This window comes from Plectropomus leopardus, chromosome 14 (assembly GCF_008729295.1).
Source record: "Plectropomus leopardus isolate mb chromosome 14, YSFRI_Pleo_2.0, whole genome shotgun sequence".
NCBI lineage: Eukaryota > Metazoa > Chordata > Actinopteri > Perciformes > Serranidae > Plectropomus > Plectropomus leopardus.
Window position 1 is genome coordinate 15,775,473 of NC_056476.1, and position 24,783 is coordinate 15,800,255.

The following is a 24,783-nucleotide window of genomic DNA, read 5'->3' on the forward strand; positions in this document are numbered from 1 at the left end:
TGTTTTGTTTGAGAAAACTGCACAAGGTAACCTGAGGAACACCAATGCTGCGTTCCTCATACTTTTTCTTTTAGCTTCAAATTTCGTGCTACGGACTGCTACAGATGAGCAAGAGGGTTTAAGCTCAAGGTGCAATGTAATGATGCAGTACTATGTTCCAGTTTCGAAATGCAGGGCAAGTTTCTCTTCTGCATCTTATTGGCTTATTTTTGGCATTTTGTAATAAGCTTTGCGGAGACTTCATATTTCAGTGAGACAATATAACTGTTTTTCCCATCAGGATTTCATGGAAGTTAAGTTTACAAATATATAACGATCATAGTTTTTAATTGTTTTTCCCATATGTTGTATGAAAGGATGCAAAAATAAACACTGTAAGCTGACTACTTGATTATTCTAAGTACATTTTTAAACATTTGTATAGTTAAGTTTCAATCCAAAGCTTTTTGATCCATATAAGCAACTGTTCATTGTTACTGGGTTCACTGTGAGCAGTATCCACTGTAATATCTATTTCTAGTTTAAATGCCTGCATACTCTTCATTAAAATGTGTGGTTAATTGCACCGCCTCTGCAACCACATGTTGACCCCTGCTGGTCTGAAATTAAATCCCTGCAGAGCTTTGTTTGGGTTTCTTTTTCATCTTCAATCCCCTGTAATATTTCCCAAAGGCTGGCTCTCCATCCAACTATTTAAATTAGGATTTAATAACTCAGATGTTGCTGTAAAGACAAATGGTCTTTTATTTAATATTATGAGATGACGATGATATTAAGGATGACGCTAGAGCAGAATATGGTCTATTCTTTACCTGTGATAGAAACTATGTTGAGCAGCCTCCTCATGGTCTGTGGGCTGATGTCGCTGAACCAGTCCTCAGTCACCAGCAGCTTGGTGAGGTCGAAGGACATCTGTCTGGTGATGGTCCTCTGCATCTGCCGACGCCGGTATGTGTCCTTTAAAAAAAAAAACACAGAAACTTAAATTAGCATAAGATCAGATATTTCACATTTGGATTCATCATGTTTCCAGCTGGCTTAGTAAGATGAATATGTCTCCAAGCCTGTGGTTTCATTTGTTGTTTTATGCAACTTAAATTTATCAGAATTTTCAATCAGAATGGCAGTTTAATACTGTGTGTCAAAAAAGCAGTTTGTCAGTGGGAAAGCTGAAACTGTCTTAAAGTCACAGAAAACACTACAGTCACAAGAGACATTTATCAGCCATATACTGTACAGGGAAGTCTTATAAATAAGCTTTCTCTGAAGACAAAATGTAAGCACAAGTGAAACAAATGTGTTTACATTAATCTTCACTGTTGCACTGTTTTGATTACTTATGCGTCATCCCTGTGGGCTGTGCATCATGAGACCAGAGTGCAGACGTTTAAGGATCACCATGTGATCTCAGGCCATGTCACTGCAAAACCTTCTGCTTGACTAGATCGAGAAATACATGAAGATGGTGGATACAGCCTCATGTTCTTCTAATTCTGACTTCCTACGCACCCCATCCACGTTTCACTGCTTACATGCAACCCCATTATACATTTATGGGCTATTTTGCTGTCATTCAAAATGAAAATATCTTAATTTTGCATATCAATGTTACTAAAACTTCAGCAGCATGACTGTAAAAATAATCCAGCAGCAGTTTGCAGCTTAACCCCAGGACAGAGTAGTGAGTGAAACCATTTAAACCAGTTAAGAGCATTTTCTAAATTTTATTTTGGGACTATAATGAACATCTTCTGACTTTTCCCCAATATCATCAATCTTTTCATGAGCAAAACATATAATTCCCTGTGACAGCAAATAAAAATCAAAGAGCCACTGTCCAAAGCCGAACCGTCATGACACACAGGCGAGCTATTGACACAGATCTCGCAGAGAACAGCTGTGATGATATCAGACAGCTGCCATGGTCATGAGCCAAGGCGAGGCTTTTGGTTGACTTTGAAGTCGTAACGCCAGTCTCATGACCTCTTTCTCAAAGAGATGAAACATATGGCCGACACTCAGTCAGTACTGGAAAGGTCCATCATATACAGACAGTCCTATGTGGCTGACTTTTCAATATATATTGAATTTTAATGCGGCTTAACAGTTTTACTGGGTCATTCAGACAATTGTTTCTGTATTTGCTTATTTATAGCGGTTCTTCTATTCTTTGCTGATAGTTTTCAACGATTCTGTGAAATATAACTTAACTTTGTGAAGGTGATTGCCTTATTTTTTAGAAATACTGAATGTATTTTTTCTTCCCTTAACATAGGTATATGGTTTACTAAAATGTCAAAAATGTAATTATTTTCTAATTCCTTTATCTGCTTTGTATCCATAAATGTTAGAGTATGGATGAAAATGGTAATTACAAATGAAAATGGATATTATATAGCAAGAAAGGAAATACTTGGTATTGTGAACCTTTTTATCTCCTCCCTATCTCATTTACAATTTTTTCCCAGTTTATTTTTTTGTGTGATTTATTTGCACAATGGCTTTGCACTGGGTTTGTATGTGAATTTGCTAGATCAATGCATTGACGGTAAAGATGATGGACGTCACCCACTGGTGTGTGGACTCCCATTTTGAAGCCTTGAGTTAGGCATATCGGACGTCAATTTTCTTGGTTTCGGAGCCAGACGTAAAAGTATTTGGACAAGCGGCTGGAGCTGTGGAGGAGCGGGGGGTCGATCTGACTTATGGACTGTAGTGAAGTGTTGCAGGCAACGTGTCATTCAAGCAGTCTACCCTGAAATACTGCAACTTAAGGCAAGTTAAATAAAAACTCACCCACGTACAGACACCATAACCTTTTTTTGTACAAGGCTCTAAACATGTTTATTTATTTCTGCCCCGAGGTTACTGCTGAATGAATGTCATAAGACAATAGTCAGTCAATCTAGTCCTTGAAAGACTTTAAAATGATACTGACTTGGACTTGAGGCGATCCTTACTTGATGCCTCTCTTTCTTTCTTTGATCTTTTCGGAGGGTAAACAAGGCTTACAACGGAGAATGTATGAACTGTACTGTATTACCCCTGGTGAGCTTGCTATTCAGTTCTCCTGTGCATTTGTGTTCGACGAAAACAAAAACTACAAAAACAGTATCGAAAAACTAAATGCAGAGTTCCAGGTAATTATTATTTATTTCCATATAAACTGGATTCATTTAGTTCCAATAAATGGAAATAAGATGGTAGAGATATTCCTAATGTCATCAGCAACTTGAGAAGCCACATGAAAATGGAGAGCCACTAATTCATTTTCCCCTCCTGCCCTCGTTTAATCTCCACTTGTAGAAAGAGGGCCCTTCTGCCAAGAGCTAGCTAGTGGCGGAGGGCAAATAAAAAGAGCATGCCGCCCTGTAATGGAAGGACCAACACCAGTAATTGAGGGTACTAGATAAACCCGAGGTACAAACAAATGTCAAACAAACAAACAAGAGAGGGAGGCGGGAAGAAAGGAGGGGTAGTGGGAATGTCTTGCCGGGGGGAGGGAGGCATCAGCGACAGCAGCAGAGTCACTTAGCCTCCTGCCAGCAGACCTGGTGCCAGTGTTTTGTCACAGGGACCCACTGCTGCTAGGCCTTGTCATTAGGCTGTGGCAACGCAGCAGGAAGGATAAACAGTCATTACATCAATTACACCAGGAACCTTGGCCGCACACCGAGCACCTCTCTTTTTGGTCTCCGTGTGTCTCCTTCTGTCCTCTGGCCTCCACACTGCCTGCCAACCACACGCCTGTACTGAACCCCCCCCCTCTGCCACTCAGGGAGGAGGCCGGAAAGAAAAAGCAGTGAGGATCTCTACCCAGCATCTCTAACCCTAATCTAATGTTTTCTATTCTCATTGTGGTGAACTAACTGCATTTTAATTTGGTTTGATTAATGTCATGATATTAATTTCCAGCTGTATATATCCAGATAGCATGAGTGTTGTGGAAATAACAGTGGTGGGAAAATCAATTTATTTTACTCCGTTCTACAAACAATACATCTGTCTCCATTTTAAATTTTGTATCGAGAGCTTCTCTGCAATTTGTAATTAGTGCTGGCTTTTTTGATTTGGTTGTTTTGGGTTAGGGTGGGGTGTGAATTGTGTCTATTTAGAGTGACAAGTAGAATAAACAGTGCTTGATATATTAGTTTTCGTATAACTAAATTGGATTTACTATAATCCTACTCTTGGAATTGTATCTCTGTTATTGCCAGTCTATTATTACTAGCATTGTTCCACTTATAACTCATACTGCATCCCCTGCCATCTGAGAAGGAGGGTCTCTCTTTGAACACCATCTCCCATGGTTTTTTGTCTATGTGTCATCCTTGATTCTTCAGTGAAAGAGCTTGGGTGGGGTTTGGAATCACTGATGTGGAGCTGTAAACCCTAACAAAACATGGAATGTGATATTGGTCTGTACAAATAAACTTGAACAGCTGTTACCCTGCGGTTTAGGGTGGTCTTGCTGCCAAACTTGGCCTGGTCTTGGCCCAGGCTGGTCAAAGACATCTTCCTGTCCATGTCGTCATGCCATCCTGGAGAGGGAGAGAAAAAGAAAATAACAGCTGACTGATGTTTTTGGAGGAAAAAATAAAATAAAATCAAAAGAACAACAAATATTACATGTCTTTAATTAAGGGTGAGTCCATCTGTGTTCTTTTCTCTGTTCTTTTCTCAAATGGAAAGTCAGCTGTTAGTAAAAAGCAGTAACGTAGAGAACAGAGCTGATGCCCTCCCCTCTCTCAACCCCAAAACACATTGCTCGCTGCATGGAAGCTTCATATCTCCCTCTTTAATGCCACCAGAGTCCACTGACAAAAAGCGTAAGTGAGTTTACTGCACAGGACACGGAAGTCGCTGGCCTACTGCTGCCTCAGTTGTTAGTTAGTATTATTGTTTGACTTTCAAAACCGAACTAATGTGGTGCTCACAGCAGTGCATAGGTTTACATGTAGTAACATCATTATGCAGAAATCTACCTGAGGTCATGTGGGAAAAGGTTTTTGGAAGGGCTTGTGAAAGTATCATTTTGACACAAAAAAATCCATATCAAATCTTACATTTTCAGATATTAATCCATACAGAATATTACTGGGAGACTACAGAATGACTTAAAGCCTCAGAAAATATTGTAGCTGCCCTTTAAAACAGAACTACATCTTCAGAACCTGTCAATTCATGTGTCAAATGACCCACAACTGAGTGCAATAATCCATATAATGCGTACACAATACAATATGTTGTATATTAGTCCTTATCCTTTACCCTCAGCAGTAGATGGCTCTCCATTGACAGGAGCTGCCATGCAGAGCTTTTTGGCCGTACTGAGGCCTCTGCTGTTGAGGAACACTGGCAGGTGGACGATGTTCCTCATGTAGTCGTGTCCGTTGATGTTGGAGTCTCTCAGCACGCTGTTGAGGTTTTGGTTGATAGCTTTGATGATAATATGGGGGTCACTGGCAAAGATTGAGATAAAAGGGCCCTTGGAGAAGAGCACCCTCACCTGGAATGAGAAAGGAGCCATAAGTTAGTGACTAAGGGACATCTCTCACCACCTTTTTTGTCATTTCATAAAATATGTTCATGAAACGTGATGCTCCCAGACAAAGACTTGTGAACTTGGACTTGTGAGTATAATTTGGTTCAATCATGGGGACAAATATTTGTTTTTAGCGCAGCAAATCCTTCTGAGAAATCTACTACTTTAATGTCAAAATGAATAGATTGCAATCTAATCAACAACATGTCAGCTAGAGGCAACAGTCAGATGTAGTACTTAATTTCAATGACTCCCGTGAGAGCTTGCTGGCTGCAGCACATGGCACTGGGGATTTCCACTCTGCTAACTAAGGGACATTGTCCAAGTGTCACAGGACATTGATTTGTGCTACACGCATGCACGGTTTGTTAACCCCTGGCTTGCACCCTCAGCCTCGTCCCACAAGATGATGAACCTCTGTCCCCACAGCAGCTGTCGGCACCATCAATGAAGGCGCCATCACATGATCTGCATCTTAAATGCACATTATCTGGTCAGAAAAGTACACAGACTGAAAAAATTAAAAAGATTAAATTTGTGTAACCTACAAGAAATGGATTTTAAAGTGCTGTGTTTGAATTTCTCTGAAAACAAGATGGTTTCAGAGCGACTGGGAGGTGCTTGCAGAGATGAGAAGATTACATTAGCACACAGGAGGTTGCCATCTTCTCTGGGATTACTTCATCAAATAATAACATTTGGCTAAAGGAAATTTTATTACAGCAGCTGGGAAGAAGAATTTAAACTTGGAGGCGAGCTGAGGCAGCTGGGAACACCAGGGTGGCTGCACAGCACTGGTGATGTGTGGGCTCTGTGCACACAGGTGGAAGACCCACTAAAAGTTAAGGCCACATGGCAGCAGCTCTACAACAGTCTGTCTCATGGTTAGAAATTTGCTTGAGTGACAGATGTTGAAAAATGTAATCACTTCATATTCTCATGTAATCAGTCAAAAGGGAGTCATAATTTATGTTCCCACACACAGAACCTCGTGTAAGTACACACCGTGTCCAGCATCTGTAGAACTTTGTCCTGCTCACAGGCATCCAGTCCGTCAATGATGACGGCCATGCGTGTCTGGTTCTGGGTAAAGCCGTCAATGGTTTTGGCCATTTTTGACATTAGCTCCACTTCATGCTTTAGAACCTGGTGTGAGACAGAGGAAGAAAATCAATGGCTCAAAACTAGGACTTAGGAAATTGATTGGATTTAGGAACTACAGCTTCATAATTTCATAAGCACGCAGGATGCCCCTTTAGCCATGACAACAGGATGTCGAAGGATTTGCATTCATCCTTCATTTGGTACAATGAATAAAGTGCATTCATCTACCTTCATGAATCCTTCACTCTTGAGTCTGTGCAAGTTGTTGGCAGCACTGTGCAGCCGTTTCCTCTGGGAGTTCAGGACGGAGTCTGCCACCTGCCACCAGGTCCTACAGTTAAGCAGTAAGGCAAGGCCCACCACGCTAGCCATGGCTATCAGCACTGCATTTACCGTCAAATTCTCAGGCTTCACCTGGGAAATAAAAGCATTGAAACTGGTTACTGAGGCATCCAGTGAAGTAGTTGTTAGAAAGCTTTCAGTTTAAATGCAGTGTCAGGTTCATCGCTCTATTAACACACCTTAAAGATGGCCAACAGGGCCATACCGGTGATCAGGCATCCCAGTGTCAGGGCAAACAGCACAAAGGAAGGAACACAGCACGTTTTCTTCCACTTCTTACCTGTGGTATGACAGAGGATGATATAATAGAGTCACACTTAGATTACAAAAGACTAAAAAATGTCTCAACAGTTCATTTTCGGCAAAGTTTATACTAACCTGGGCTTCATTTTGCTTTCATGAGTATAATTTTTTCAACAGTATCCTCAATCTAATTTTGCAGTGACGGCAAAATAAATTAAATACCAATCACAAGAACGCTTAAGGGGACCTGGTTCACTGTGTTATTAAACAGGAAAATGTTTGTTTCTTTAAATGTTCGTTTTTCAGTCTACAAAAACTGTATAGCGCACATACACATTTTAATTTTTCAGCCATTAACACATATTAATGTAATTAATTGCAAATGTAATTTTTTTCCTATATCTAATTTAGACTTTGTGTGCTGGCTGAGTCAATATTATCATCATTACATGACTGTCACCTAAAGCCAAAGACAGCAATGTTACCTTGGATCTCATCGTTCTTGAAAACCCTGAAGAGCCTGGTGGCCATGAAACCAAACTCCCGCTCACAAGCATCAGAGAGCGTGGCAATCATCTCAGCCATAGAGGTCTCCCCTCCAACACTGGACAGACGGTTATAGTCTGTAAACAGGAACCTGTGTGACATGTGAGACACAGAAATGATGCCTTGATCCACTAAGTAACACAGCAAACTTCAGGTGGTACTAGGACTTGTGTTCATTCCAACAGTGTTGTTAACAGTGCTATAATTAATGTAACAGTCAATGCTTCTAACACAACATTTGAGTTTTAAAACTACAATAAATGCAGCTTGATATTGTAACTGTGAAGTGTACGTTTTTTCTTGGACCTGGGTAACTGACAGAACTCAGCAGTGACTGCCTATGTTTGTGTGTGTTTATGCATGTGTGTGTCTCTGTCACCTGACAGGCAGTGCGCGTGTGGTCTGCTCAGGAAGTTCAGGAGGGTTGACAAACATCAGTTTGAGCAGCAGCTCCAGGTAACCGACCTGTCGAGCCAGACGGGTGCTGATGACCCACGCCCAGTTCCAGCTCTCCCTCTCACGCCGACTTCCAAAGTACACCAACACTAGAGACAGTGGATGGGGTGGAATTGTTTTAGCTTTTCAGTAATATAACAAGCCTCCCTTCCCCCAAAAAGAAACCATGATACAATGGTTAAGTTCAATTCTGAGGCATTTGTGGGTTCTCTTCAATTCAAGTTAAGAAGCTCAAGCCATTGTCATGTTTGATATAAGCTCCATGATAGTACACTCTAGTCATCCAGAAAACCTTGTATAAATATCACTATTACATATCTCTATTTTATTTCAATCTTATCTTTAATTATATTTTTTTCTGGTATTTATTATTATTATTATCATTATTATTATTATTTTTTTATTATATCTCTCAATGTATAGAGGTATTTAGTAACTATGGGTATTAACTTGTCTGGAAAAGCATCTGTCACTGAACTAATGATTCACACATGCCCTAAATATTTAAATAAATTAAACTGTTTAGAAAAAAGCAAACCTTGTAAAAATTAATAAAATAGTATTTTCATTTATATTTACTCTCTAAAAATATGTCGCATTCCTTTCCACCGCTTTCTTAAAACGTGTATTAAGTATTTCTATTTAATCCATGTGGAACTTCTGTTTGTAATCCTAAATACAAAAAATTGTCCTTATGTAAGTAAACCACTTTGAAGGAGGCTGCTCTCTCTGTGGAGCAGTTCATTTAAAACTAAATTTCTTCATAGTCATCACTTACATATCATGTCAGTGTCTCATTTCAAGCTCATCTGTTTTCTCACCAAAAAAGATGTAGAGCAGAGCGAGGAGGCTAAGGGAGACAGCGATCGCCAGCTTGGGATCAACAGTGAAGCCCAGAACCACGGCCACTGAGCCGCAGAGCAGCAAGGTGAGAAACACCACCAGCCAGGAAAACTGGAACAATGGCTCTATCTGCTGGCCTGCGAAGGTCTTCATCTCATCTGATGGACAAGAGGAGGGGAAAAAATAATCTTATGTCAAGGATTTCAATCAAGTATACAGAGAGATTCAAATGTAGGACACTGTGAGGATATGATGTAAAATCAAAACAAAATGTCATAACTTTAAGTGCTAGAAAAGGATTAAAGTAAACTGAGGAAAGGCACTGTCCAAAAAACAAATTTCCACAATTTGGTACTTTTCATCTTTTTATGAGACAGTTTTTAATGCTGTGGGCTTACTTACCCTCCAGTTTCTTAAGAAGGAAAGACTTGCCGCTGCCCCACTGAGCGTACAGTCCAACACAGATAGGTGGCTGCATGGTGGGTTCACTGAGGATATCTGCCAAAGCACTGCTATACAGGTCATAACCCAACATGTCTCCATCTGACTCAGTGGGGGAGAGGTGCTCTGAGTGAGAGAGAGAGAAAAGGTTAAGCAGTGCAGGAGAAGATAAGAGAAAAAAAGTTAAGCGATTCAATCTTTTCCAAATTCTCACTCTCTTTGAGCTTGTTTTGTAACACAATTCTGTGTAAATGAAATGGGGAGAAAAATGGGTCATACTGGCTCCAAATATCTGTGTCAGGATGCTTTTCTGGTGGGTACAGTCGATGTTGTACGGCGTCTCTCCAGCTTTATTGGGGCGATAAAGCAGACGGCCATCTTTAGGGTTCCTCAGCAGCAGCTCAGCCAATTTTCGGCTTCGCCCTCGGATGGCAATGTGGAGGGGTGTGTCTCCTTTCTGAAGAAAGAAAAGACTGAATTGACTACTTGTTGTGACAAACAAACTGAAAGTAACTATTGAGAAAGAAAAACTAAAAATAATCTTCCACATCACTAAGCTTAATACTGCAATAAAAGTACTGTTTTGACAAGATATTTCTGTAATCGGTGTGTGCAAGTGTGTTTTTAAAAAGTACCTTTTCCACTGCAGACACCTTGGCTCCTTTATCCAGCAGAAGTTCCACTATCTCTATGTTCCTCATTTTAGTGGCTTTGATAAGTGGGGTCTCCCCCTCCTAAAACGAAAAGATATTGAACATCAATATCATTATAGATTTTATTTTGAACAGGAAAATCTCCTCACATTGGACAATTATTGGTCCCGACCCCCACTAGGGGTCATCAAGCTTCATGACTGTCACAAAGCCTGTCGACTTTCAGGGGTGTAAGAACATTTTTCAGAAATATATAGAGTAGGCCTATATCTCAGCAGTCAAATTATATATAGCAAACAAATGACACTGTTATTTTTAAAGTTTAGATCATTTTTAAGATGTATTTTTATTTTAATTCACGACAAAGACCTGAATACAACCTATATTCGCAGAGCCTAGATTCTCTGCTTAACAGCCTCTTTCTCCATTAGTAGAATATGCAGTTAAAACAACCAAAGATTTGATGAAATAATGGCCAACCATCAGGGGGAAGGAGCCTGTTAAGTATGATTGTTAAATTTTGTTTTTAATTAGATTTTTAAAAATGCACAACACAACAGAGAATCATATAAAAAAAATTACTAAAATCACCAAAACTCATCTGGTCCAATTTTTACAGGAAGTAATCTGCTCAAAATGAATCCCAATCACTTGTTTTACACACACTTCATGCAGTTATCATGCTCACTATGTAGAATACTTATACAGTTTATCACTTGTTCTGAACTGTTATTGTTATGCAATGAATGAAAATAATGTGAAATATACGTAAAATATTTCACTTTGTCAAGGGTTCTTTTCTATCACTGACTGTACTCAGTGATAAGCAAATAGCAAGAATGTCAGGAACCACAGCTTTATATATACAATTTATCAAAATACCACTACTTACACACAACAGGTTTTCAGAAAGAAACTAGCTGTTTTAGGACAATACTCATGATTGCCTGCCTGCATTGGTGATTTTCCAAAATAGCAGATTTCTGTTGTTAATATTCTTATTTAATGAAGTGAATGGAAATGCCTTTAACTTTTCTATCTTAAACCCAGTATATAAGATATTTACTTGTATGTATATCAGTAGAAATTAAAAGAGAAATCATACGTGCGAGTGTGCCGTACCTTAGTGCAGCTCTCGGTGTCAGGGTTACACTGTAGGATGTCTCTCACCATGGTCGCATTGCCTTTCTCCACTGCCCAGTAGAGGGCAGTCTTCCCATCCTGATTTGAAAAGGATATGGCAAATACTAGTTTATCTTAGAAATAATAAACTCTGACAAAAATACAAAGCAGTGCTAACAGAGAATGCAGTGCATTGTTTTTATTGTGCACTGTTTATGTATAAAGCATAGCATTATGCATAGGGCATCATTTATAGGGCATTTACAGCAATAATCCTTGTGTAAATGTGTGTAATGCCATGGGTTTAAGTTTACTTTGCCAAAAAACAACAGAACTTAACAGTGTTGAATAGCAGCATGACGCATCACACAGAGAACACAAGAAGACCTCATGCCTGTTTTTTTTCAACATCAATATAGCAGCAAAGATAGTGGGAGAGGAGCTCCTACCTGGCCCCTGACGTCAATATCAGCGTATTTATTCAGCAGAGCTCGGACTATCTCCACATGGCCTCCTCTCACTGCTCCAATCAGCATTGTCTCCCCACTCTGACAGAGATGGTAAAAGAGACAGAGAAGAAAAACAGACAGAGACATGACATATTTGTCAATCATAATGCATTTTATATTACCTGCTATTCCAAATTGTCAAACAGCAAGCTTTTGTGATGCTGCTATACGGTGGCCTCACCCTATCCAGTATGTTGACATAGGTGCCAGCATCCAGCAGGTCCTGCACGATTTCAGTGTGACCCTCCTTAGCAGCAATGGCCAAGGCTGTGTTGCCGTCCTTGTCCGTCATGTTGACATTTGGGTTCCTCTTCAGCAGCTCTTTTACAACTTTTGTATAGCCGCCTTTCACTGCCACAATCAGAGCCGTCATTGAGTTCTGAAAGGACACAGAAAGAGAGAATCTCAATTTCAGACTGTCAAACCCTTACATTTTAAGACTACAGAAGTTTTTCTCTACTTGACATGGTGTTAGGATTTTGATTAGCGTTTATTATGTTTTCAATGTTTTGGGGGGTTGGGGGTGGGGGGTGAGCCAAAGAAGATTATACGTACAGTATTGTTGTGTTGATGCTCATTTACATGAAAGGATTATAAAATTATATTCATTTACATTCACAATTTAAAAAAAAAAAAATGTATAAAAGATATGGGATCATATTTTAATATTGGAATTGTATAAAACAACTTCAAAAGATAAAAGTTGTTATTTTTTTTCAAAATTAAAAATTAAAATTATTTTAATTAAAAAAAAACTAACAAAGATAAAATACATTATACATTTATACACTATTTAAAAAGGCAAAAAAAATCTATTTCTAAGGTCAGGAACATAATTCAGTTAAGGTAGTCTAGAACAATGACTTCCTAGCTTTATCTTCTTTTGGTGATCAATATGGCAAAAATTAAATAATTTATGGCTAATGATTAACCAAATGTATTTCCCAAATGTTATCAGTTTATTTCAGCAGCTCTGGGGGACACTACAGGCTTAATGACAATTTATTTTTGATCTAACGTCGAGTGAGCCCAATAGCTCATGTATCTTTCCAGGCACAAGAGTCTCTAAATCACACATAAATTAATTGCTCTGCAACATTAGCTGCTTTAGTTCCATTTGATTATTGATGCTACGTATCGAACTGTCACATCATATAGTGTGTGACAGCACAGATGCAACATGACTCGAAGGAGCACAGATGCACTGCGTCATTGATGCAATCAATTATTTAATATTGCGGTTTACTAATGAGTTTGTGGCGCTTGGGAGCATTAAATCTTGATTGTGCGAAAACGACACAGGCCGCTTTGTGTGTCATAGCACCCACGATGAAGCCCAAACAAGATAAGACTTACTCAGCTGTAGCCATATAGACGGTGTTGTAATCCGAGTAACAATAACATAATTTCCATTTCCATATTTTTCCACTTTTTTAACTTATATTGCTGTCGTGGTAAATTTACGAGAAAAAAACCCCAAATTTATGGGAAAGAGACTAGAATAGTCTTTGAGATTATGAATTCATACATTTTCAAGAAAGAAGTCTTGATTTAAAACATTTAAGTAACTTAGTTACAGGAAAAATGCCTTCAGCGCTTACTGCCATAAAGTTAGGTGACATGGTATAAGTCCCCACAGAGAAGAAGTCATGGTGGATGAACTGATGACACACAGGACTTTCACCCAGGATACCTGTATTCATGTCCTGTATGAGTCTAATCTGACTTTTTTTAAACTATTTTGAACCACTGGGGGACATCTTGATTGGACATTCAAACAATCGTCATTTAACTCCACGTTTTCAGAGATTCCCTGTTTGCAATGGTGTCTTATGTGTGAAGTTTATTCAACCTTGCAAAATGAAGTGAACAAAATGATTTTTTTACTCTTAAATTTACGTCTTTAATCTCCGAGATTTTACTGATTTTTTTCTCTCAAAAATTCTTGACTTTACTTTCTTTTGTTGTTTACCCTATTAATCTCAGACAATATCTGAGATTTTTTTCCCCATAATTTTACAGCTCTAATTTCAGATTTATTCTATTTATTTATTTATTTTTGACATTTTTCTACTGACTATCGACCCCCTCATCGGGCTCCATTTTTAATTAATACATTATTGAAATATCTTGACAGACACTGCGCCTGAAACTGACATTTTCAATGCGGTCTTATTAATAAATACGTAAAATACAATGGTAAACTGAAATTCAAACTCAATTGCAGCTCAGCTATACGCCAAAATACTTTACTAGTACAAACCAACAGAAAACAAAGGCCAAAAAGGCTTTGTGAGGTCACTCTATATGAAAGTATGATAGTGTTGGATCACTATTGAATGCTGCTGACAAATAGGAAACAACCATTCACAGAAAAGCTACTATCTACTCACTGCTCCTTCTTGGTCCACGTCAGCTCCATTTGCCAGAAGGTGCATCACACTTTCATAGTGGCCCTTCCTGGCTGCCCAGATCAAAGGAGTGGTACCATACTGTGGAGAAAAGGAGAAAATATAATACAGTGCATGAGACATGAGTGGCAAAATACTATGTAGTTGAATACCCAGGGGCTTACCCAGGGATGAATAATCATGAAAGAAGGATAATGAATAAATAAAGGAAGAGTGAAAAGAGACTTGGGGAACTGAGAGCTGGATATGGACCAAAGCACTTGAATCTTTTTAGCTCATACCACTAACTACATCATCTGTGTGATTAAAAACAAGTAAATGATGAACATCTGTCAGTATGTAGTTACCTTGTCGGAGCAGTTGACCTTGGCTCCATGCTGCAGCAGGAGATGGACAATCTCTGCGTGGCCTCGACCTGCCGCCCAGATAATGGGGTAGACGCTGTACTGTTGGGCCAGAGGAGAGGGGTGAAGTCATGCTGACAGTAACTAATGATCAGTGTCAGGCCTGTGGTCGTACTAATGCTTTAAGCCACCTTACATGACTGAAACAGCAGATGATGGGGGAGGAATCGCACTGAAGAGCAAGGTTGAGTCTGTGTCCACATTTTAGTCACTCTAAACTTATGTGAACTTACGTTTAGCACTGACATTTACATGGTGTATCAGTTTGAAACACTGGATTACATTTACACAGTTACACACATAATATGAACATAAACTGCCCCGTTCAGAGACTATTTTCATGTCATGCATTGTAAACATACCTCTTATAATAAATAATAAAAAAACTTTATTACAGACTCAATGGGCCAGGTAAGAGCAAGACAATACATACAAAAGATATAAAAGACATTTATATATTATATTACCTATATTATTATTATGTCATTTTCACTACTGATATGAAGGAACAACAGACAATAGATAAGATAAAATGCAGTGTGTCCAGTCTCAGTACCTGACCAGTGATGTTGGGGTTAGCTCCTTTTTCCAAGAGCAGCTGGACCACATCTGTGCGACCTTTATAGGCTCCCCACATAAGGGCAGTCCAACCTCCCTGAGTAGAATACACACAAAGAGCACAGTTTAGTTGAACAGAAAAACTGAAAGGACAGGAGAGGACATTTGTTCATAAATAAAAAGCACTTCTGCATATGGAATGTATGTTTTGTATGTAATCTTCTGGAAACAAATATAGGTATTATTTTATCACAGTAAGGTGTAAGGGTAACAACAGTATTAAATCCTAGCAGCACAGGTCAAAACTAAGCAGATTTTGTGGTAGGAAAATGTGCTATTTACAGCTGGTGTGACACACTTTCCAGTGAGTGAACCGTATCATGCAGTGTGGTTTATTATAATCCCACTGTGATGACTGGCTGTGATCTGTCCTGTGCAGCTTAGACACGCCACGCACGGCAATGAGTCAGTTGATGTTCTGAGCCTCTTCCAAAAAGTCACACAGGCCGAGGATGTAAAATCAGCCCTTAGTGTCTCATCATCCATAATAAAATATTGAAGGACATAAAAAAGTCCAATCATTGAGTGCCATATACATTACCTACAAACTGCCGATGGTTACCTCTCATTGGGATTACATTTTTAGCATTTCTGACTGCTGGAAATGAACATTGCATCTACATCACAAAACCTAATCTGCTAAGCCTCAGGTAATAAATATGTGTATCTCATCTGAATGTTTCCAATAGTCTGCTCATGAATACAGAATAGCTGCTACAGAAAGCCTGCAGACTTCTGTCTGCCTCTGAGAGGTCTCGATCCAAAGACTAAATCATATCACTACCCCATGCAGAGACAACCAGAGCTCAGGAAATAGGATTACTACTGGAGAGGAGCCATCACATGTTATTTAATTTCATTTTATGTCCATTTCAAAGCCAATAGATGATTCTGTTCAACCAGCACTGGGGTCATTCCATTTTACAGAAATCATTAAAGTACATACAATCAAGACTTAATTATATTTTGAACTTTATAAAGGCTACACATTACCGTACTTAAAGAGTCAACTGACAGTACAAGTCTGAGCAGCATGTTAACCAACCACTCAAGCTTTAGTTTAATGTTTGATTTAGAAGTTTGACATGGTATCTTATTGCTTCATGTTGTTTAGCTATGACTAGAATCACCTTAAATTTTGTTAGGAAACAAATATTTTTATTGCAGTACAAATAGGACATGCGTTTTGTGAAAAACAATAAAAAAATATTAAAATGGGATTTAGGGCATCCAGTAGCTCACCTGGTAGAGCTACTGTACTGAGGCTGTGTCATTGTTGCAGCAGCCGTGGATTTGATCCATCCTGCGGCCCTTTGCTGCATGTCACCTCTCTCCCCCTTTCACGCTTAGAACTGTCCTACCTAATACGAATAAATAGCTAAAATATAATTTAAAAAAAGGCTTTTTTTTAACCATGTGATATGGCATTATATCTTTTGATATGAAATATTCTGGTGCTTGAATAAGATCTTTTGTTTTCTTTTGAGGTTGTTGCATAAGCCGCTTATTTCTGCAGTCTCTTTTATTGTTAGTTGAACAGGAGTCTCTTTGGTTGCTGCTGGATATGATATTTACCATAATCCTGAAAATGGAAATTACAATCAATTTAGTGTGAGTGTTTTGTAGCGCAATCAGCAATAAAAACTGTATATTCCCCAATCCTTACTGTCAAGTCTTATTTGCACTGAGGATACTTTATTATCCCATATTGTTGCTCTAACCTGCAGCCCAGTTTTATTTTTACCTCTTAACATACTCTTCTTGTCCTTTTAGACATTTTTTTTATAGCGGATATAGAGGAATCAAAGAAAGACAATAAATGGGATGGCATACGGCAAAGGTCTCTAGAATCAAACCAAGGTCATTTACGTGGCACGCCTCTCATTCACTTGATAACAAGGATGACCCCCATCTTTATCCCCAAATTTAAACCCAATTCAGCTTTTTCACCATTTCCTTGGTTTAATACTGGTAAAATTTTATGGCCTTTCCAGAGGACATGATATCATTGTTACAGGTATTGTGTAGTATACAGTTTGGGAAGACATGTATGAATGAAGTATTAAGGTGAAGAAAAACACTTCACTCTGTGTTCTCACCATGTCACGATGTTCCAGGTTAGCATTGTTCTCCAGCAGTTCCCTCACCACCTCGATGTGGCCCTCCTTAGCTGCCGAGATCAACGCCGTCCAGCAGTCCTGCACACACAGACAACCTGTTACCGTAGGAACTCCCATTAGACTCCAAATCCATTTGGGAAAATGTCTGTCCGAGGCCAACGTGGGACAGCCCAGGCTCCTTAAAGCCCTGTACCTACCAGCTGGTCATACCAGGTGCTCATGGGAACACGGTGTCGCATGGACAGACAGGAGCGTCAGAGACTAAAGTGCGGAAAACAAGTGCAACTAGGACATGCACTTCTTCTCCTGCCTTCTTCTGTGTTAGTGGGAGAATGATGCGTAATAGCAGGTTACATGTACGTGAGATAGTAATGAGAGGTGTGTGAGCATGCATGCGTGTGCCTAAGTGGGAGGGTAAATGCATGCGTGAGTGTGTGCGTGTGAGGGGCTGGCCTCTGGAGGTGCAGGGTGTTGGCCAGCAAGTGGATCCTGTCATTTAGTCAAAAGAGCGAAGGTAAAAATGTGTAATAAGTTGTCATTATGGCTTGTGATGGCTCATAATAGCTGTGGACTAAAGCCCGAGTGTGGTGAGTTCAGCAAGATGGAACATCAAGGCCACTCGTTCAACGTCGTCTTTGGGTAATGTGGTTAAAATGACCACATTGTTTTTCACCTGTGCCTGGACTCTACAGCGTTTTTATTTGTTTTAGAACGCCACGTGTGCCTGTTCATGACGGTTTGTTTATATTTGTGTGTGTATGTGTGTGTGTGTGTGTGTGTGTGTGTGTGCGCGCTTACAACATCATCCAAGTTAACGTTGGCTCCTCTCCTAATGAGCTCTTGTACTATCTCCAGATTGCCCTGCTCTGACGCCACCATCAGGGGAGTCTGTCCAATCTGAAAAAGGAGAGCGCAAAGGAACTGAAACTGTGATGAAGATTTGAACACACCAGCATATCAATGAATCACACTGTTTCCTTTGCAACCCCCTGAGAACTCACTGGGAAGAGAAATGGCAGGCAATGACACTGTTTGATGATTTAACTCTAATCCTGAAAAAAACCTGTTAATCAATCCATCAATGCAACATGGCCTACACATAAAAGTTTTTTTTTAGTAATCAGGTTCAAAAATGATGCTGTTATACATTTTTCCTTGTTGACAACAAACCCATTTGTTCTTACTGAAGACTTAAATCTTAAAAAACAAGAGATGCACCGATCTATAGGCCAGTGATCAGAATCAGACAGTTTCACCTTGATCAGCCATGACCAGAGACCTGCAAGTCCTGGTGCAGTTTTTAAGAAAATATAGAATCACTTTAATAATCAATGTTTTATTATGAACATAAAATAGACTTTTCTATTCAAGTTACAAAAATGTTTGTGGATGCTGTAGTTCTTAGAAAGAAAGGAAATCTGAGTCAGCAGGTCTGAACAAAAAAATGGAAATCGGAATCAGCTAAAATTGGTGCATCTTCTAAAAACAGTTCATGGATATACTTAAAGTCTAAAGACTGCCCCAAAACACCTAAAAACTCTTAACATAGATTTGGTGCAATGTTGATATTTAAAGAAGAAATATGATTTATGCAGGACTGACATGAAAATAAATGTGTGCTGTTGGTCAGAGAAATGAAGGAACATTAAACTCATAACATCGATGTTTCTCTATGAGTACTCAGTGCCTAAAAAAGTATTTACTGTCTTTATAAGTTTTCATGTTTTATCATTTTGCAACATTTTGAGAAATGTGATCATTGCAGTCAGTTTCTCCAAAGTAGGATGCTTTCTTTGTTCAATATTTATGACATTTTTACAAAGAGAAAAATTATTTGCAGAGGTCTCCTCTCAAAAAAAAAAAAAAAAAAAAAAAAAAATACAGACCTGGAACTTAAAATCATTTCTGTTTCTCTGACACTGCTGGGTACAGCAGGGCTGGAGCTTAAATGCTGCTGGCATTAGCTCAGCTTGTTACTCTAAGAACCTAAGATCCAGACGTCCAGTAACTAAAATCCTTCATCTGTTAAAACATGTAGTTAAAATAGACCAATATCTAAAAAATGTGGCTTAAAACCAGATAAAAAGTTAATTTATGACAGAGTCTGGCAGACAACACAAAGGGGATATGACTGCGCTGACAGGCCACAGCGACCACATGACAGTATCCTCGATTAAAAGTACAGATTTTTCTAGGTTTGAGAATTGTTAGACAGATTTGGCCTTATGTAAGTATACATAATGTAAGTAAGTTTAAATGCATGTAAGTATTTAAAACTTTGAAACCTCAGCAAATTGGTTTGATTTGATGCAAAAAATTAGAAAGAAAATGAACTTGTAATTAGTAAAATTACATAAATAAAGAAATAAAGAAATATTTGACTATAATTATATGTTGAAAGTAAATTATGTTTAAATTTTAGCACTTTTTTCGATCCATTTTCTTGTTTTTTTGTTGTTTTTATTTTTTTTTTTTTAATATTTTTTTTTATTTGTTTTTTTTTTTTTTTTGTTACTTCCTTGCTAGCTTTGGGCATGTTTGTGAAATTGCTCATTGCCTTCATGTTTTTGAAAGAGATTAAGCCAATATGCTCAGGTTTCAAGAGGCTAATCCAGTAAAGTTAGTTATCATATCTTTAAATCCAAGGGGTTTGCACATGAGAACTTCCTGGGAGAGTAAATATCACTTATAAGCACTATATCTCATATATGGCCTATATAAAAGAAAACATAAACCCTCCATGAGCCAAACACAATATCAGGCACTGGCTTCTTTTTGCAAACATCTTTGTGAATAGTTTCAGTGGTATTGTTTTGCTACAGCTTCACAGCAGATTCTAGTTTGCCTTTCCCCCCCCCAAAAAACAAGAAATCTCATAGTCTCTCGTTACTTCATACTGCCCCCGAGACAAACAACTTGAGCCAACAGGAGGGTTGTTGTGAAATGACTGACTTACATCACTCCTGCTGTCCACATCTCTGAATTTGTCCAAATGTGCTTTGATGGCAGCCAGGTTCTCCTCCTCCACGTAGCCGAACAGACTCTGAACGGCCAGGGAGGTCATCTTCAGGGAGGTGGTGGTATCCATGGCTGACTGCTAACCACCTGTACACCACTGCAGAACCAGAGGAAAGCAGATTCACAAAAGGCAGAAGATACTAATGGTTCCTAAGTGACCAGCGTAGCTAAATGTAAAGCACTACAAAGAGAGGAGCAGAGATGTTAAAGCCAGGAAGAGGGTGTGGTGTGTCTTTGAAGGGATGCTAAGCACTAAGCACTGTCCAAACCCAGCTCGCACGCACGCACACACTCACCCATAAAAACAAAAAACAGAGGCGGCATCTTTTTGCTATAATTATCACGACATACAGTCAGAAAAGAGGGTCACATTTTCTGCTCTAAAAAGATTTATTGAACAAATTATCACAAGTGTGGTTTAAATGTGTGTGTGTTTGCTTGTTCACATGCATTTTTGTATATTTTGCATTTTGTGTTGCTTTAAAAACAGTCTAAACACTTCTATGTTCTTAACTGCCTTTCAAGTAAAATGATGCTTTTATTTTGGCTTTTTATCTGTCATTTTTATTATCATTACTATCATTTTTATTATTTTAATTTACACATATAATTTTGTTGTTTATTTTTTTACTATTTTTTTCTCCCTACCAGTAAGTTTTTTTAATGTAAAAACAAGTTTTATCATACCTGTGGTTTTTTTTACTTCTTTATGTAAAAAACCCTTGAACTGTGCTATTTATATAGGTAATATTCTGCCAAAACCAACCAAACAAACAAACAAAAAAAAACCAAACGTGGTTTACAAATGCAAAAACACAATAAACAAACTATTTTGTTTTTCAAATACAAAATGTAACTATCAAACAAATACACAACATATTTTAATACTTTATGCATCAGAAGCAAGCTCAGCACATCTTTCAAGTACAAAGAAATTACATTTTACATGGATGAAAAAATATGGGACTTTTGGCCACTGTAAATGATGCTGAGGATTTGTTTGGTTTTGGCAGGAAATTACCTCAATAGCTATATAAAGTAACTTGCCTTATATACTTTAAACTAAGTTTTAAAGTAAAAGTAGATTGTTGGAAAGTGTTATTTTGCTGTTCAAGCATCTGTATCTGCTTTCACTGTCACACCAGGCATATGCACACACTTCCAAATATGAAGTTGACAGCCAAAAAATAGATTCATCAACCTTTAGGACATTGTTGCATGTGTACGTTTCAACCAGAATGTAAAAGTGTGGTTAGGACAAAGCACTGAACATGCTCATTACACAAGAGCGAACAGGGGCACTTGGTTCAGTTCAGTTTAGTTCAGTCTGCCTGCTCATGCTGAAAACATGAACTCTGTGCTTAGTGTAATGAAGGCAGAGCAGTCACAAAGCTCCGCTCAAGAAAGTTCACTAAGTCATCAAAAAAACACTGAAGAAAAACAATAGTCTTTTAACTTTGATCCTTTGAAGTTAATGATGACATGGACAATTGGTGCACTCGACTGTGAGCTCCAATTATATCAAGACTGACCTCAGTTCTACCATCCTCCACTGCCTTAAAGTGGACTAAACAAGAAAAGTGCCTGAAAGTAGTACAATAGGTGCATACTTTTTCACTGAAACTGCTTTGCATTGATGGAAAAATAGCAGTAAGATGCAGTTATGCGATTGGCGGCATCTGTCAAATCTATGCAAAGGGCCCACTTTGGAGAAACTATCTTAGGCTCCAGCATTGTAAAAAAAAAAAAAAAGAACGTTGCCCTCTGCCTGTATTTTCTCGTTTTCTTCTTCTTTTCTGTGTTTGGGATGTCTATGGGTGTGTACTCAGGTGAGGTAGAGGCTTTTTAAAACGGTGGAGACCAGATGCCAGACCACAATCAGCACGCACCCAAGAGACATAGCACAGAAAAAATGCAAATTTAGTGAGACACTTTTTTTTCCTTATCTCTTTTATTTTGCTCTTTGTAAACTGTATTGTTTCAACTTTGTACTTGGTGTTTTCACTTCTCTGTGCAGCACCTTGAACCTAACTCTGTGTATGAACCATTCTTTATAAATAAAACGGCATTGTTTCGCCTACTGAAAAATATGAAAGCTTCTCAGACATTGAATTTATTATTTTACCTGACAAGAAACCCCCCTCAAACGTGGTTGTTTTAGTTCTTGTAGGGATTCAGCCGATCGATAAAAAACTCATTAATGATTCATCAAGTTGGGCTCTTCCATCATGGTCAGACTCACTTCCTGCCACACCAACACAGAATTAATCATCGGCATTCATTGCTTGCAAGTTGCCTTGGCAATGGGTTTCACATAAAGACTAGCAAACATGCTCCTCGATATTTCAACATAATCTGTGAGACAAGCAGCTCAGGCTTGGGTCAATAAACGCTTAAATGTCACATGCTTGTTGGGCTGTCAGCACAAAGGCCCAAAACAGTCAATTCAGAGCAGACAACCAGTAAAAAATTACATATATTCTTTCTTTTTTTGAACTCCAACCCTGTTTTTTCAGTCATGGATCACCTGCAGACTGTTCTTCCATATCAGGCAGTGTCACACATAAATGAAAAAAATCTTTTGTTTACAGTGAAGGCAATAGGGAGCCTGTTGACACACCCTCCTCAGCTCCTTGTCTCTCAGCACAATGGGTGGATGATAGCACCACACAGGAACCAATCAGCAAACATTTCTCTCGCTCTCTGTTAAGCATGATCAGATAGGAGCTCACACACATCCAGTAAAAACCAGCTGAAACAAAACACCAATAAAAACAGTTTAAGCTATTAAAATAAATGATTAAAGCTACTAAAAGAGACACATGTTCTCTAGAAAACACTACAAAAAGATGAACAGAGCAACGCCTTACCTCGGTGTAGGGTGAAGCTTATATTTGGCTATTCAACACCAATCTTTATCCCTTGCTCACTCGTACACACTATCAACAAGCACTGCCGGGCTCACGCTAAGCATCCCCCCTTCACTCAAGGCTGAATATTAGATGAGGGGGTTGGCCTACGCCCATCTCTTCCCAACACAATGGACACACTCGACCAGATTTCATTTCATTACATGCATTGGCTCAGCACCAAATTACACAGATAAGAGGGGGGAGACAATTAAGATGTTGGCTTAATTTGTGTGATTTCATTCAAGGAGTGATGCAATAAAGTAACTTTTGGTTGATATCAATGGAAGCTGTTTTATTCAAAATCATACTATTAACCCTAGAAAATCACGTAAGTTTCAGGTTGGGCTGGGAAATAATGAAAAAAATCAAAATAAATATCCCAATAATTTTAATTAGAAACCTAAATATTGATATGTAACACATTTCTGATTTACTGATTTCACTCTATTATAGTCTGTCTATGGTGTTTTTTATGCACCTGTCAACCTACAGATGTGCAAAGCTTTTGGATTTTGATCATTTGGTCTATAAAATGTCAAAAAAAGTGTTTGGTAAAATAGTTTCCAAACCAAGCTGATGTTTGTTTTCAACAAAAATAAATGACTGAAGCAGCAAAACCTCACACTCAAAAAACTGGAACAAGCAAAAGTTTGATATTTTTTCTTAGAAAGTAATTAAACAATTATCAAAATAGTTAGCAATTAATTATCTTTCGACTGACTAATCAATTAATCAATTTATCGTTGCAGCTCTATAAACCATACCATAAACCATAAAATAAACAGAAATATTCATCACAACAAATTTTGGGCAACCAAAATCCCTCATGATATCATGTCTGGTTTTACTGCACATCAATATTATTTTTATCAATATACAAAAATACCCAGATCTGCTGGCAGATTATATATGATCCAGTATTTATGTAAAAACACAGACCACTTGATATCATCATGCTGCTATCTGAACACACACAAACATGAACTTGGGAGGCAACACTGGATAGGATCTCTAAATTTAACCAGTCAGCTCCTAATGGCTTGTCATGTGGGTATGAAACTGCTGAGGAATCAGTTCCCTGACGCGTACCAGGGTCTGCGCCAAGAATCAGGTTAACTGAGGTGTGTAGGAAACTTTGAACGCAAAACCTGGAACTGGTCTTTCTGCATCCATTTATGGAAGTTCGGGTGGTTCTTACTCTGTAATGTTGAATAAACCTTTGTTAGGAACTAATCCCTGGTTACATGCAGTGGTGGAAGAAGTATTCAGATCCTTTACTAAAGTTTAAGGTACTAATAGCACACTGTGAAAATACTCTGTTGCAAGTAAAAGTCCTGCACTGAAAAAGTAAGAGTATAATCAGAAACATATACTTAAAGTATTAAAAGTAAAAGTACACAATTATGAAAAATCATAATTTATATATATATATATATATATATGTGTGTGTGTGTGTGTGTGCCCATAGAGTTGTTGAAAATGATGGTCTCTGAAGC

The 24,783-nt window shown here is 38.4% G+C and overlaps 1 protein-coding gene across 2 annotated transcripts in view; it reads right to left on the reverse strand.

Moving 5' to 3' along the window:
- Window positions 1-24,783, reverse strand: part of kidins220a (kinase D-interacting substrate 220a) — a 62,306-nt gene that overhangs the window by 33,748 nt on the left and 3,775 nt on the right. For both annotated transcript variants that reach the window (XM_042500916.1, XM_042500915.1), the window contains exons 2-22: window positions 20,314-20,472; window positions 18,156-18,254; window positions 17,337-17,435; window positions 15,176-15,274; window positions 14,563-14,661; window positions 14,198-14,296; window positions 11,986-12,183; window positions 11,745-11,843; window positions 11,296-11,394; window positions 10,156-10,254; window positions 9,800-9,977; window positions 9,482-9,646; window positions 9,058-9,237; window positions 8,160-8,325; window positions 7,720-7,871; window positions 7,171-7,271; window positions 6,878-7,063; window positions 6,551-6,691; window positions 5,272-5,509; window positions 4,450-4,541; window positions 813-957 (exon numbers count right to left, since the gene is read on the reverse strand). In XM_042500916.1, the coding sequence (XP_042356850.1) occupies window positions 813-957; window positions 4,450-4,541; window positions 5,272-5,509; window positions 6,551-6,691; window positions 6,878-7,063; window positions 7,171-7,271; window positions 7,720-7,871; window positions 8,160-8,325; window positions 9,058-9,237; window positions 9,482-9,646; window positions 9,800-9,977; window positions 10,156-10,254; window positions 11,296-11,394; window positions 11,745-11,843; window positions 11,986-12,183; window positions 14,198-14,296; window positions 14,563-14,661; window positions 15,176-15,274; window positions 17,337-17,435; window positions 18,156-18,254; window positions 20,314-20,445 (2,866 nt within the window). In that variant the 5' untranslated portion in view covers window positions 20,446-20,472. The remainder of the gene's footprint in view (window positions 1-812; window positions 958-4,449; window positions 4,542-5,271; window positions 5,510-6,550; window positions 6,692-6,877; window positions 7,064-7,170; window positions 7,272-7,719; window positions 7,872-8,159; window positions 8,326-9,057; window positions 9,238-9,481; window positions 9,647-9,799; window positions 9,978-10,155; window positions 10,255-11,295; window positions 11,395-11,744; window positions 11,844-11,985; window positions 12,184-14,197; window positions 14,297-14,562; window positions 14,662-15,175; window positions 15,275-17,336; window positions 17,436-18,155; window positions 18,255-20,313; window positions 20,473-24,783) is intronic.